General features: G+C 56.7%; 5 protein-coding genes across 5 annotated transcripts; 3 read left to right on the forward strand and 2 right to left on the reverse strand.

Annotated features, from left to right (window-relative positions):
• Window positions 1–646: 646 nt before the first annotated feature.
• On the forward strand, window positions 647–1,417 carry SCP_0400370 (hypothetical protein; the record flags this gene model as incomplete). Its single annotated transcript, XM_027756778.1, has 8 exons — window positions 647–696; window positions 750–776; window positions 837–851; window positions 939–1,050; window positions 1,107–1,110; window positions 1,172–1,178; window positions 1,231–1,263; window positions 1,318–1,417. 8 exons carry the CDS (start codon window positions 647–649, stop codon window positions 1,415–1,417), a joined length of 348 nt encoding a protein of 115 aa, XP_027612579.1.
• Window positions 1,418–3,349: 1,932 nt separating this feature from the next.
• SCP_0400380 (hypothetical protein) lies at window positions 3,350–7,365 on the reverse strand (the record flags this gene model as incomplete). The annotated part of the gene is made up of 15 exons (XM_027756779.1): window positions 3,350–3,934; window positions 3,986–4,321; window positions 4,794–5,069; window positions 5,125–5,233; window positions 5,284–5,378; window positions 5,433–5,573; window positions 5,631–5,656; window positions 5,703–5,742; window positions 5,803–5,865; window positions 5,922–6,179; window positions 6,236–6,293; window positions 6,338–6,492; window positions 6,549–6,806; window positions 6,863–7,117; window positions 7,174–7,365. 15 exons carry the CDS (start codon window positions 7,363–7,365, stop codon window positions 3,350–3,352), a joined length of 2,847 nt encoding a protein of 948 aa, XP_027612580.1.
• A 4,416-nt stretch (window positions 7,366–11,781) lies between these two features.
• Window positions 11,782–11,976, forward strand: SCP_0400390 (hypothetical protein; the record flags this gene model as incomplete). The annotated part of the gene is made up of 1 exon (XM_027756780.1): window positions 11,782–11,976. The coding sequence occupies one exon, from the start codon at window positions 11,782–11,784 to the stop codon at window positions 11,974–11,976; it is 195 nt and encodes a 64-aa protein (XP_027612581.1).
• Window positions 11,977–12,435: 459 nt separating this feature from the next.
• On the forward strand, window positions 12,436–12,803 carry SCP_0400400 (hypothetical protein; the record flags this gene model as incomplete). Its single annotated transcript, XM_027756781.1, has 2 exons — window positions 12,436–12,696; window positions 12,759–12,803. 2 exons carry the CDS (start codon window positions 12,436–12,438, stop codon window positions 12,801–12,803), a joined length of 306 nt encoding a protein of 101 aa, XP_027612582.1.
• Window positions 12,804–13,218: 415 nt separating this feature from the next.
• On the reverse strand, window positions 13,219–14,274 carry SCP_0400410 (hypothetical protein; the record flags this gene model as incomplete). Its single annotated transcript, XM_027756782.1, has 3 exons — window positions 13,219–13,803; window positions 13,855–14,120; window positions 14,169–14,274. The coding sequence occupies 3 exons, from the start codon at window positions 14,272–14,274 to the stop codon at window positions 13,219–13,221; spliced, it is 957 nt and encodes a 318-aa protein (XP_027612583.1).
• Window positions 14,275–15,247: the final 973 nt, after the last annotated feature.

Consider the following 15,247-nt stretch of genomic DNA (forward strand, 5'->3'; position numbering starts at 1 on the left):
CCCAGGCCGACACGAGGCTCCTGAACGCTCAGCATTTTTCACTGCCACGCTGTCAATGTGCCACCTATCTTCTCTGTCGATCCACTGACCGGCACTCATTCTCTTTGCTTTCTCTTCTCTATTTCACAACTTCATGCCTTGGACATCCTGTGGCAACTACATACCCCTCGCAGGCCTTGTAATTGGCCGAATACACGAAATTGAGCGGACAAGCCAGAAGGTGGGTTGAAACACTTCGGCAGGTTCAGCAGTCGGCACGCGCACGAATTGCCTCCGATCACGCGGGATTCGGCTAGAAATTAGCGAAGCACAATTTTCGTGGACTCTCGTTAGGAAGATTCGGAGAGGAATTCAATTGGCTCTTGGGACGGCTGTATGAACAGTGGGAGAACTTAGGGTGGTTACGGGTGTGTCACTCGGATCAGCGGTTGTTACTGATGGGCCGCATGATCTCCCACAGCTGCAATTGGACAAATAATGCAGTCGAACGATGAGGAATTTTGACAGGGCTTGCGCACGGACCACCCGGAGGAGTATAAAGGCAGGCAAATCCTCCACTATTCCCTCATCAGCCTCCCTCTCCACTTCTCCTCCTCTGTCCTTGCTTTGACACCTCTCTCTGCATCTCTCAATTCCGCCGCTCATCATGGTCTTCTTATCTCCCCATCGTCTTGAGTCCACTGAGCAATCTCGACAGTCAGTCGGTCACTGATTTTCACCCGTATATGAAGACTACTCCATGCTTGCAGAGATGTGATGCCGCAGGCGATGCTTAGGTATGATGCTTGTTCATATCAATTTGGTGAATACTAATGCATTCTTCTGTCTTGCTCTAGATTATTTACCGAGATGTGCCTCCGCTCGCCGTGAAATTCCAAGGCAAGATTTATATTGGTATTGTACACTAGGTCCGATCGTTGTCGTGATGCCTTGTACAGGGCAGATTACACTCTCAGAGCATTTGGTGATGTTCACACGCCGCTCTCTCCTGCTATTCCTTTGTGCGGTGTAGCCTGTTTCTTAACTTTGCGAGCAGAGATCCCCGGGATAGTAAGTATTGTGCAATGCCGCTAATTTATTGCCTCACTATTGTCACCATTTCTAAGGACAGTGCGAGAAGCCGCGATTTAATTAGTCTGTAGCAATCTCTCCGTGATCGCACTTGAACAAGGCTGCCGGTACGATACTCTTCGCTGTCACTATATCATGTACTGATTTATTCTTGTACAGAACTCTCGCATCGGTCGACATGGTAAGAGCCTCGTAAGTGAAATTACACAGCTTCATCGTGATATTGCTCTCACGTGGAAATTCCAGGATAATATTCCGATCAAGCAATTGCTCGTCACCTCTTGCACAGCATGCTATCCTACCTGAGAGTGTTCGACAACATCGTGCACCACGTCGTCCTCCCTGAACGTGTTTGACGACACCACACACCGTGTCATCCACTCCTGCTGCTCGACAAATGAGCTCCGCTGCCTCCGAGATTCCGGGTCTGTACCGTATGCACGCACCGTCCCCCTCTTTCGTGAGTGAGTATGAGAGCCGGCCCGTGCACGGGCACGATGACGACACTGGAGGATACCATCGTGCGATGGGGCTAATGCTTGTCTTTTGTAGCATCGATTGAACCGGTGGAGGTCTCACGCAGGTGACCAGTAGTAGAGCGAGGACGAGGGCAGGGTGTGTAGGAGTGAGGGCAAGTCTTCGAGGTGAGGCTGTGATGAAAACAGAGATGAAACGTGTCCATTCGGCTTGAGCACGACTGCTACAGCGTCACCATGCTCAGCGCAGAGCGGCTGACCGCTAGTACCTGTTCGGTGAGTGACCTGGCATTGAGGACTGCTTCGAGGTGTGCGGATGCCGGCGATACAGTCAGTGAGAACGAATATAGCATCCACCACCGCGAACGCGAAAGTGGGTGCCTCGATACAAATGCCAGACGCAACCGTTTGCTGCCCCATCTAGTCTTCACAACGGCCTGGACAATGACTCGGAGCTGCAGTGGGAGAACGACGTCGGGGATGGCGCGTACTGTGATACCCCCCTCGATTGCGGGCGTGCCGGCGCAGCCGCTCTCTGCGAACGAATGCCTGCACGGCGGGTCAGCGTTCAACGAGTGCCTCCCCGCAACTCACCTCTGAGTCATCGCCGCAACCGAATTTGCAGAACATCTGCGCATCATCCCCATCGGTGCATCCTACTCGCCGTTCGCGCGGAGGTGGTGGGTCCTGATACATCGAGTGTAGCCTGCCCGAGCAAAGAGATCAATAAACAATTGTTTACTCATCTGCGTAGAAATCTGAGTCCGTGAGTCAGCTGCGACTCTAAGGGAGGAAGTCTAAATCTGTGCCGTGGATGACTAACTTACTGCAACACAAGACTCACCAAGTCAGGCCGTCGTATTCAGCGAATTCGAAGGGAGAGGGTGACTAAGTCGGTTGCACGTGGGCGCGTTTGCACGACGCGTGAGTCATCGACGCGTTGTCCGCGTCGGATCTCTCACGATGACGTCGACGAAAGTCATTCGTCCACGTCATCCATACGGTGCACTCACGGGGATATGCACCGTGCACCCAGCAACGTGATTCCAGCATCTAAACACTGCAGGACCAACAACACATCATATTCGGGAGGACTATACCCGCGGCCGTCCTCCCCGCCATGCACGCTGTATGCGCCAACCGCCGAATTCCGTCCTTCGGCCGCGCGTGACGCGACAACTCCGAATCCGCAGAGCGAACGCGAGCGCACGGTGCGCACAGTCCATGCAGTCGAGCCCGTCGGCAGCGGGAATCGCATGGTCGCTTTCCGGGCACCGCAGGTGGGGGAAGCTGCCAGTTGCCCCACTTCGCGCGCTGACCGTAAATACAAATTCTCGAGCAGAATCCCCCACACACGAGTTCCAAGACGTTCCATTCCGTTCATTAGAACACGCGAGGGATGCGACGGGCGTCGCGGTAGACGTACGATACAGAGCACACTCAGAGACGACGACGACGACAACGAGAAATGCGGAAGAGTAGAGAGTGTAGGGTAAGTAGATGCTATTACAGACAGGACGCGTTGTAAACCAGACTACATGACGGGGGCTCGAATAAATAAACGAGCAAACAGCTGCAGCAGCTTCGAGTGGGGCCACGTGAAATGGGGTTATGTGCACAAAGTCGAAAGCGGAGCGGGGGAATGGAGGGGAGCGGCGGGCTGCGCCTCGACCCGCGACGCCCCCGTTGGCACCGTGTACCAATGGCGTGGGCCGAATACGGGCGTGTGGCGCGGGCGATGTGTCCGCGTGCGCAGACGAAGACGCAGGGGAGCGAGGGAAGGCGGACGGTGCGCGCGACGCCTACGCCATCACCTGCGTTGTTATTGGCCGAGTCCCGAACGACTGATGTGGCCGGCAGCCTGTCGCCGCTGGTCCAGGTCTCGACACCGCCGTCGAATGCGAGAACATCGACTTTGCCCGTGGTAATGAGAAGCTCGGAAGGGGAAGCCCGTGGAAGAGGCTCAGCGCGGTCGACACTTGCGGGTGTATCTGCACCGCGTCGCGCTGTGGATGCGAGGGCGAGGGCGAGTGTGACAGCGACGCCTTGACGGGGTAGACCGCGACGTGCGCGTGTGCGGGCGTCCGCGGGCCCGAGGACGTCTCGAAGCTGGATTCCGAGTCCATGTCGACGTCCGTCTCGGAGCTGTTGTCGCTCCACCTCGAGCGAGACGGCTCCCGGACTCGGATATGGTGGTGGTGGTGATGGTGGTGAGGGTGCGCGCCGACGAGGGCGGAATGGTGGGCGAGGAGATCGGCCTCGGAGACGCCGAGCTCGAAGTCAAGGACGTCCAGAAACTCGCGCTCGATCCGCCCGATGTCGCGCTTGCCGAAGACGCCCGTGCAGAGCGCCCAGTGCACGTTCTTCAGCGTGGAGTCGTTCAGATACTGCGAAGCGAGGTCAGCACGCGTCACACGACGTCAGCGAGGGAGACGCACCTTGTTGGCGACGATGAGCGCGCCGAGGAAGACGCGCTCGCAGGCCCACTGCTCGAGCGCGATCTGGATGTGTGGTTTCGCGCGGTGGACGTAGACGAGGGTGGTGAGCAGCACGGGGACGGGGACCTCCGCCTTTGCGATGACGTCCGTGACAAAGCGGGTGAACTTGGTGTGCTCCGTGTGGCGGGAGAGCGAGCGTCCGCGGGATGAAGAGGCTCGGCCGAGGGCGTAGTCGACAGTCTCGACGGGGGCATGTTGTGCGGTGGATGGAGTGGTGAAGAGACGGGCGCCTATTGATCGACGATCGCGAGCGGGTTGACTCGCAGTGTGCTGTGTCTACGTCATAGATCGCGGTCTCTGGCTCAGCAAGTCGCAGAGATTAATTCGAGACTCTGCACATATAGTAGATACTAGGGGGCACACTGGGCACACTGTGTGTACTCGACCACCAGCGGGCGCTTGTTCTCCCTCCCGCGCTGGATCGGTTGCTCTGCTCGTTCCGCCGCTCCACTTACATCTCTGGCTACTCTATCGACCCTCCCTCCCTCCTTCCAACTGGCTGCTCCACCTGCTTTCTCGGTGAGTCACTGCTCCTGCCTCCTCGAGAAACCGGCTCATGACGCGGCTCTCGATCCCCCCCCGGACCTCGATCTCCACGCTCGATCGCGCGATCTCCCCGCCTGTCGCGTTCTGCCGCCTCTTCTTTGCTGGGTGGGAGGTAGGGCGAGGGTTAGAGCACGTCCGAATGCGAAGGAAAGGGCTCAATGGTGAGTACTTGAGTCCTCTGCGCGAAATGACCTGTACTCACCCACGGTCTTTCACGCGCAGGACACGCCCCAGAACGCGCGCGGAGGGCAAATTCGAGCCCCCTCCTCCGACGGAGAACGCGTTTGGAGGATGCACGACGAAAGACGCGCGTTGGCGCACCCTGTAGCGCGTGGTGCAAGACTCCACTGGAATGGACCAGCGGTGCCGGCCACGAGGTGCGGGCCATTGACACAAGACGGGGGTGTACCAGTGGTGGCAAAATGCATAATTTCAGCCCTTTGCCCGCCGTCTTTCGACATCCCCAGCCGCACGAGGCCTGAAAACGCGCGGTCAGTTTTCGTATCTCAAGATCTGATCCACCAGAAACTTACCGTATGAACTGCGGGCATGCGACGCTCGCGACAAGGCCTCCCGCGTGCGCGCGCCACCTCCGCGAATGCGTTCAACATCGATGGGCGGGCGCTACACGTCGCGTACTCACTGTCTCGAAGAAACGATGGAGAGGACACGCCCTACGTCTGAAAACACACCGCGACACGTCTCCGTGCATGGACCCCCTGCAGACAACGATCCACGAAGGAGGCGGTGCACGGCCAAATGACGTGCCCCGCCGGGCCACGCGCTGCTGAGAACGGTGCGTCAGTGATGAGACGCAACGTGTCCTCTCGAAGACACTCACGACGAAACGCGCCGCGGCCAGGATCACCACACCACGCACACAATCCACCAGGAGACGAGGGTGGAATCGATGCGTTCCCTCTTCGAGCGCGGTGACGCTCGCCGCTGGGCCTCTGTCCCGCAAATTCGGAGGCTTCAGGACCTGGACAATGCAAACGTCAGCGAGATCACGCGACGTTGAATACTAACGGGAACCCACCAACTTCGCGAGGTGCGGCGCAGTATCTCAAGCGGAGATGCAGCGTTCGTCGACGTGACACACGCCACGCACGAAACAATGACGGCTGGACGCGACTCGGCGCTTCGCGCCGCTGCTCCAGCACATCGATGACGGCCAGCGCAAGCCAGTACTCGGCCAGCCGTCACTTCACCCATCGAGGCGTGGTGACGCTCGCCGCTGGGCCTCGATCCTGAAAAATTGGAAGCCACAGGACCTGAAAACTCGAACGTCAGCGAAGGCACGGGAGATATAATGAAAACGGGGACTCACCACATTCACGAGAACGACCAGCACCGGGTCGTGGTGATACGCACGGGATGGGCGGGCACCTGGACTCGCCCGAACGAGATACGTTGCACGAAAGACGGTGTATGGAGACAGGGCGACGCTTCGCGCCGCCGCGTCCCCAACGACACCTCCAGAGAAGATCGTGCAGGACATGTGCCCGCGCACCCGTCGCATTCTCCCTGGTGAGCGGGTGACGCTCGCCGCTGGGCCTCGATCCTGAAAAATTGGAAGCCTCACGACCTAAATTTTCGACCGTCAGCAAGGGCACGGGAGATCTAATAGAAACGGAGACTCACCATGCTCGTCATGAGGAGCAGCATGGTCTTATGGTGATAGACACGGAATAGGCGGGCACTTGGACTCGCCTGAACGAGGTACGTTGGACAAAGATGGCGTACCGAGATGGGGCGGCGCTTCGCGCCGCCGCGGCTGCAACGAATCCTCCAGGGACGATCGTGCAGGATAGGTGCCCATGTACCCGTCGCATTCTCCCTCGTGGCCTGGTGACGCTCGCCGCTGGGCCTCGATCGTGAAAATTTGGAAGCCTCAGGACCTTCAATTTTGACCGTCAGCAAGGGCACGGGAGATCTAATGAAAACAGGGACTCACCACACTCACGAGAATGAGCAGCACCGGGTCGTGGTGATACGCACAGGATGGGCGGGCACCTGGACTCGCCCGAACGAGGTATGTTGCACGAAAGATGGTGGACGGAGACAGGGCGGCGCTTCGCGCCGCGGCGCCCGAAACGAATCCTCCAGGGATGACCATGCAGGATGGTTGCCCGTGCTCCAGTCGCATTCTCTCTGGTGGCTGCGTGACGCTCGCCGCTGGGCCTCGAGCCTGAAAATTGGGAAGCCTCAGGCCCTACAATTTCGAACGTCAGCAAGGGCACGGGAGATCTAATGCAAACGGGGACTCACCACACTCGCCATGACGAGCAGCGCGGTCTTATGGTGATAGACACAGGATAGGCGGGCACTTGAACGCGCCAGAACGAGGTATGTTGCACAAAACACGGCATACGGAGATGGGGCGGTGCTTCGCACCGCCGCGCCCGCAACTCCTCCAGGGATGATCGTGCAGGATAGGTACCCCTGCACCCGTCGCATTCTCCCTGGAGAGCGGGTGACGCTCACCGCTGGGCCTCGATCCTGAAAAATCGAAAGCCTTAGGACCTGAAAATTCGAACGTCAGCAAGGGCACAGGAAATCTAATGGAAACAGGGACTCACCACACTCACGAGAACGAGCAGCACCGGGTCCTGGTGATACGCACGGGATGGGCGGGCACCTGGACTCGCCCGAACGAGGTATGTTGCACGAAAGACGGTGTACGGAGACAGGGCGGTGCTTCGCGCCACCGCGCCCGCAACGACACCTCCAGGGAAGATCGCGAGGGATTGGTGCCCGTGCACCCGTCGCATGCTCCCTCATGGCCTGGTGACGCTCGCTGCTGGGCCTCGATCACGCGAATTCGGAATCCACAGGTCCTGGAAATGCGAGCTTCAGCGAGGGCGCGGGACATCTAATGCAAATGGGGACTCACCATTCGCGATAAGGAGCAGCACTGTATGTCGCACAGTGAGGACACGCACAAAAGACCGTGTACAGAAATGTGGCGGCACTTCGCGCGGTGGCACCCGCAGCGATTCCACCAGGAAAAACCTTCAAGGATCAGTGCCCGTACACCCGTCGCATTCTCCTGATGACCGGGTGACGCTCGCCGCTGGGCCTCGATCTCATAGAATCTCAGGCAAGCCTGCAGCAAAAATTGACAGTCAGTGACATGTCTGTGCAACTAATTCCATCTCGTACGTACTGCAGTGGATCGTGCACGTCCAATGCACCGCCGTGGGTGTTTCATGCTCCGAGCAAAGTTCACGAAGAACTCTCTCGAGCATTACCTGTTACCAGTGTGATGACGCTCGCCGCTGGGCCTGCAGCGTGCGTGATTCACAGCCTATATTGCACAACATCGCCAGGTTAGTGACCGCGCACAAGACTTAAATTCATAGGTACTCACGGTGGTGCGTACGCGAGCAAGTACGGTGCTACGCGCCGCTGATCATGACGACATTTTGCAAGCATCCTCGCCCTGGGAAGGCGCAGGAGATCAAGGGGTTCCTGCATAAATTCTCGGTCTCGAGAATAAAAAGATGCCTGTGCAGGAGGGAACAATGTAAGCAATTGGACAAAGTTTACAACATGGCCTCCAGCACATACCACACAGTGCAACAATCCCTGCGACTGTGTCTTGCATCGTCGGAGTGCATGTCTCGCCTGGTTAGATAGGTAGGTATCAGTAAATTTGGACACGACTGGTCCCAATGCAGGGAAACACCTACCAAATCATTGGTGGAATCTGTCTCTTGAAGTTAACGGAGCAGTCTTCATGGCGACATTGTTGAGCAACTCAAGTGCTTCACACCATGGGTTGGTTTTGCTGAAGGTGAGTGTCAACGTAGAAATCGGGGTTTGGTATAGTGGCTAGGAGATCAGAAATCTAGTTACGCAAGAGCTGTCGGTATCATCGGGGATGTTGAAGGGAGAAGAAATGGTGAGAGGATGAAGGGGAGCGAAAGAAAAGTGAGGAAGATCCCACGTCAAAAATTGGCCGCCATGATTTGTAACCGAGATGGACTGATGGCATCACATTCATGGCAACACGATTCCATTCTTCTGATGTTCCGTCTTCACATGATTTGCTGATGGCAAGATTGGGTCATCTTGCCGACTTCTGTTTGCAGAGAATCCAAACATCAGGCTCACGGAATCTCCGCCACAGCCTCAGGCTTCTTCAATGGTGCATACGGGATTGTGGCGGCTGACAGCAGGTTCTGCAATCAAGCGGGTGAGAATGGACTGATGTTTTGCAAACAAACCCAGAGTGTCAACATGGATATCAATGAAATATTCATGGTGACACCCTGGGTTGGTTTACAAAACATTTGGATCTACAGCAGCTAATTGTATGTCTACAGGTCTGGATATTTTTATTTCACCCTAGTATGCTTACCTTTGCAACTTCGCTGCACAACTCAGTCGGAGATCAGACCACTGGCAGGATCCAGTGAGATCAGTGTGTTGTAGAGTAGATAGAATGTGAGATCCAGCCATGTTAGTATTGTAATTTTCGGATCAGACAGTGGCTGGACAGAGAATGACAATGGACATTTTTGCAAATGGAGTCGTAGTACTGCGGCTGAAGTGCATGAGAATGTCGAGGCACATGGATCAGACAAGCACTGCGAATGACAACGACACCTGGCTTCTGTACCCACGGCACTGGTGCCCTCTCACCGAATTCCTTATCAACTCACATGAAAACCTGGGTGGCTCAAGCTGAGAATCTGTCCAGTAATAGGCAATTGGTCACACATTGGATTGAATACAGGCATCCATGCAACTGTTGTGGTTCACCGACAGGAATGAGGCTGTTTGCGAGAGGAGCGAGGAATCACAAGATGCACATTTTGAAGGCATCCGAGTGGACTGTAGGTCACTTGAGCCTCCTCATGTTGCAGGCAATTAAGTATTGTATCCTGTAGTCAGCCATGTTAGTAGATATTCACAAGCACATTATAATGTGCTTTCGAGTTTTCTGAGCAGCTTTGTGCTGTGCAAACACCGAGGTTCAGGCTTGTTCCAGCGGGACTGCTTGGAAATACGACTCAGAACAATCACCGCATCAAGAACATGACTGGCGATGTTTGATATGGTGCTACCAAGAACATGTAGAATTAAAATATTTGCCGGTAGCCTGAGCCGATCTGCGGAGGTTAGAGCATACTGTCTGTACACATGTCGAATCGGTCAGGCTGCTATAGATCGGGCACCTACAATCTCGGACATGCAGCCACTTGCGGGGCGCCCAGAGCAAGCGCTAGAACCCAGGCCGACACGAGGCTCCTGAACGCTCAGCATTTTTCACCGCCACGCTATGAATGTGCCACCTATCTTCTCTGTCGATCCACTGACCGGCACTCATTCTCTTTGCTTTCTCTTCTCTATTTCACAACTTCATGCCTTGGACATCCTGTGGCAACTACATACCCCTCGCAGGCCTTGTAATTGGCCGAATACACGAAATTGAGCGGACAAGCCAGAAGGTGGGTTGAAACACTTCGGCAGGTTCAGCAGTCGGCGCACGCACGAATTACCTCCGATCACGCGGGATTCGGCTACAAATTAGCGAAGCACAATTTTCGTGGACTCTTGTTAGGAAGATTTGGAGAGGAATGCAATTGGCTCTTGGGATGGCTGTATGAATGGCGGGAGAACTTGGAGATGGTTACGGGTGTGTCATTCGCATAAGCGGTTGTTACTGATGGGCATGATCTCCCACAGTTGCAATTGGACAAATAATGCTGTCGAACGATGAGGAATTTCGACAGGGCTTGCGCACGGACCACCCGGAGTAGTATAAAAGCAGGCAAATCCTCCACCATCCCCTCATCAGCCTCCCTCTCCACTTCTCCTCCTCCGTTCTTGCTTTGACACCTCTCTCTGCATCTCTCAATTCCGCCGCTCGTCATGGACTTCTTATCTCCCCATCATCTTGAGTCCACCGAGCAATCTTGACAGTCAGTCAGTCACTGATTTGCACCCGTATACGAAGACTACTCCACGCTTGCACAGATGTGACGCCGCAGGCGATGCTTAGGTATGATGCTTGTTCATATCAATTTGGTGAATACTAATGCATTCTTCTGTCTTGCTCTAGATTATTTACCGAGATGTGCCTCCGCTCGCCGTGAAATTCTAAGGTAAGATTTATATTGGTATTGTACACTAGGTCCGGTCGTTGTCGTGATGCCTTGTACAGGGCAGATTACACTGTCAGAGCATTTGGTGATGTTCACACGCCGCTCTCTCCTGCTATTCCTTTGTGCGGTGTAGCCTGTTTCTTAACTTTGCGAGCAGAGATCCCCGGGATAGTAAGTATTGTGCAATGCCGCTAATTTATTGCCTCACTATTGTCACCATTTCTAAGGACAGTGCGAGAAGCCGCAATTTAATTTGTCTGTAGCAATCTCTCCGTGATCGCACTTGAACAAGGCTGCCAGTACGATACTCTTAGCTGTCACTATATCATGTACTGATTTATTCTTGTACAGAACTCTCGCATCGGTCGACATGGTAAGAGCCTCGTAAGTGAAATTACACAGCTTCATCGTGATATCGCTCTCACGTGAAAATTCCAGGGTAATATTCTGATCAAACTATTTCTCGTCACCGCTCGCGCAGCACGCTATCCTCCCCAAGAGTGTTTGACAACATCGTGCACCACGCCGTTCCCCCCGAAAGTGTTTGATGACACTACACACCACGCACCGTGCCATCTACTCGACGAACGAGCTCCGCTGCCTCCGAGATTCCGGGTCTGTACCGTATGCACGCGCCCTCCCTCTCTTTCGTGGGTGAGTGTGAGAGCCGGCCCATGCACGGGCACGGTGACGACACTGGAGGATGCCGTCGTGTGATCAGGCTAATGCATGCCTTTTGTAGCATGCATTGAACGAGTGGAGGTCTCACGCGGGTGACCAGTAGAGCGAGGACGAAGGGGACAGTGTGCAGCAGTGTGGGGAAGTGTTCGAGGTGAGACCGCACTGAGCGTGAGGGAAACAGGGACGAAACGCGTCCTCTCACAGCTTGAGCTCGACTGCTACAGCGTCAGCATGTTCAACGCAGAGCGGCTGGCCGCTAGTACCTGTTCGGTGAGTGAACTCGCATCGAGGACCGCTCGGAGGTGTGCGGATGCCGGCTTTACAGTCAGCGAGAACCAACACAACATCCACCGCCGTGAATGTGAACATGGGTGCCCCGATACAAAATGCCAGATGCGACTGTTTGCCGCTCCATCAAGTCTTCGCAAGGGGCTGGGCAACGAGTTGCAGTGGGAGAAGGACGTAGGGGATGGCGCGCAGTGCGATACCGCCTCGATTGCGGGGGTGGCAGCGCAGCCGCTCTCTTCGAACGAACACCTGCAGGGCGGGTCAGCCTTCAACAACAGCCTCCCCGCAACTCCCCTCTGAGTCATCGCCGCAACCAAGTTCGCAGAACATCTATGTGTCGTCTCCATATCTGGTGCATCCTGTTCGTCGTTCGCGCGGAGGTGGTGGGTCCTCATACGTCGAGTGTAGTCTGCGCGAGCAAAGAGATCAATAAACAATTGTTTACTCACCTGCGTAGAAATATGAGTCCGTGAGTCAGCAGTGACTCTAAGGGCTTCAAGACATCTGCTCGGCTTTCCTAGCGGGGAGCTTTCTTGTGGAATGACTAACTTACTGCAACGCAAGATTCGCAAGGTCAGGCCATCGTATTCAGCGAATTCGAAGGGAGAGGGTGGTGGGCGCGTTTGCACGCGTCGATGACTGTTGCGACGCGTGAGTCATCGACGCGCTGTCCGCGTCGGATCTCCAACGATGACGAGTCGACGAAAGTCATTCGTCCGTGTCATCCATACGGTATGCGCCAGGTGCACTCACCGGGATATGCACCGTGCACCCAGCAACGTGATTCCAGCATCTAAACACTGCAGGACCAACAACACATCATATTCGGGAGGACTATACCCGCGGCCGTCCTCCCCGCCATGCACGCTGTATGCGCCAACCGCCGAATTCCGTCCTTCGGCCGCGCGTGACGCGACAACTCCGAATCCGCAGAGCGAACGCGAGCGCACGGTGCGCACAGTCCATGCAGTCGAGCCCGTCGGCAGCGGGAATCGCATGGTCGCTTTCCGGGCACCGCAGGTGGGGGAAACTGCCAGTTGCCCCACTTCGCGCGCTGACCGTAAATACAAATTCTCGAGCAGAATCCCCCACACACGAGTTCCAAGACGTTCCATTCCGTTCATTAGAACACGCGAGGGATGCGACGGGCGTCGCGGTAGACGTACGATACAGAGCACACTCAGAGACGACGACGACGACAACGAGAAATGCGGAAGAGTAGAGAGTGTAGGGTAAGTAGATGCTATTACAGACAGGACGCGTTGTAAACCAGACTACATGACGGGGGCTCGAATAAATAAACGAGCAAACAGCTGCAGCAGCTTCGAGTGGGGCCACGTGAAATGGGGTTATGTGCACAAAGTCGAAAGCGGAGCGGGGGAATGGAGGGGAGCGGCGGGCTGCGCCACGACCCGCGACGCCCCCGTTGGCACCGTGTACCAATGGCGTGGGCCGAATACGGGCGTGTGGCGCGGGCGATGTGTCCGCGTGCGCAGACGAAGACGCAGGGGAGCGAGGGAAGGCGGACGGTGCGCGCGACGCCTACGCCATCACCTGCGTTGTTATTGGCCGAGTCCCGAACGACTGATGTGGCCGGCAGCCTGTCGCCGCTGGCCCAGGTCTCGACACCGCCGTCGAATGCGAGAACATCGACTTTGCCCGTGGTAATGAGAAGCTCGGAACGGGAAGCCCGTGGAAGAGGCTCAGCGCGGTCGACACTTGCGGGTGTATCTGCACCGCGTCGCGCTGTGGATGCGAGGGCGAGGGCGAGTGTGACAGCGACGCCTTGACGGGGTAGACCGCGACGTGCGCGTGTGCGGGCGTCCGCGGGCCCGAGGACGTCTCGAAGCTGGATTCCGAGTCCATGTCGACGTCCGTCTCGGAGCTGTTGTCGCTCCACCTCGAGCGAGACGGCTCCCGGACTCGGATATGGTGGTGGTGGTGATGGTGGTGAGGGTGCGCGCCGACGAGGGCGGAATGGTGGGCGAGGAGATCGGCCTCGGAGACGCCGAGCTCGAAGTCAAGGACGTCCAGAAACTCGCGCTCGATCCGCCCGATGTCGCGCTTGCCGAAGACGCCCGTGCAGAGCGCCCAGTGCACGTTCTTCAGCGTGGAGTCGTTCAGATACTGCGAAGCGAGGTCAGCACGCGTCACACGACGTCAGCGAGAGAGACGCACCTTGTTGGCGACGATGAGCGCGCCGAGGAAGACGCGCTCGCAGGCCCACTGCTCGAGCGCGATCTGGATGTGTGGTTTCGCGCGGTGGACGTAGACGAGGGTGGTTAGCAGCACGGGGACGGGGACCTCCGCCTTTGCGATGACGTCCGTGACAAAGCGGGTGAACTTGGTGTGCTCCGTGTGGCGGGAGAGCGAGCGTCCGCGGGATGAAGAGGCTCGGCCGAGGGCGTAGTCGACAGTTTCGACTACTGTGTCTACGAGATACTCTGGAGGGGAGTCAGTACGGTGAGTTCAGTGTAGGAAGTAATCATTACCGATGAGGTCTCTGGAGATGTCCATGCCGAGCATCTGCAGGAGAGCAGGAGAGTGGAGGGTAGGGTCGAGAAGGCTGGCGGGATGGACGGGGAAGTTGGCAACCATGGCGTGCGGGAGGAGGCAAGGATATGGTGGAGTGAGGAAGGGCGAGTGGCCGGGGTAGATATACGACGCAGCGGCATGTTGTGACTGTATTGGACATCGGCTTGCTGACGAGCGGTGCACGAATGTTGTGCTCAAACGCACCTGCCACTTTGAGCCGGCGTTGACTCAGGCCGTGCCACCGAGCCGAACGCGCGGGCCAATGGGGTGCGATCGCCGGCGATGCCGAGCTTCCGAGTCACGCTCGTGAATTTGTAATCAACTTGCCCGTAAGCTCCCCGACTGCTTCCGTAAGCCGATGTCCAACCTCTCCCGTCCCCGTCGGTCGATCATCACCGCGTCAATGTCCCTTCCCTTTCCGACTTCGTCGGACGGACGCTTACGAGGCGCCCTTCCATCTCTCGTCCATTCATTTCCGCATCGTATCGTGGTATGGATGTTCCTCTGTCTTCCGCGCCAGTACTCACGCGCTGCCAGACGACAATTCCAAGAAGTTCCACACCGAACCTCGCAGCACTGTATCGAGGCTCGAGGCCAACGCAGCATCGCCGACAATGCCCGATGCGATCTCACTGCGCCGCACCCACTGCCCAAGGGCCAACCAACCCAAGCCCACGCCCAAGCCGTACCTCAGTGCCGCAGCCCCCAAGCCTCGGTGATATCTTGTCACGGTCTCCGAATTGCAATCCGCGCCTGCTACGCGTCACTGCCCTTGCGCGCCACGCCTGCGACACGTATCGCGAGGCGCCGCGGAGGTGCCCATAGCTTGATGCCGTACACTAAGTACTACCACTGTTCGCACTCCACCATCTCCCAGATAATTGAAGTTGGCACTCGTCATGTAGGAGGAGACCACAGCCGTGTCGGTGCACGCCAATCGCCGTGCTGACGCGCGGCCCACAGGCGCGCATTCTTTCCTTATATGGGCACTGTTGCGCCCCCTTGCTCGATCCAACGTCGCCCTGTCTCAGGTGCT

Source organism: Sparassis crispa, assembly GCF_003851025.1.
Source record: "Sparassis crispa DNA, contig_000003F, whole genome shotgun sequence".
Taxonomy (NCBI): domain Eukaryota; kingdom Fungi; phylum Basidiomycota; class Agaricomycetes; order Polyporales; family Sparassidaceae; genus Sparassis; species Sparassis crispa.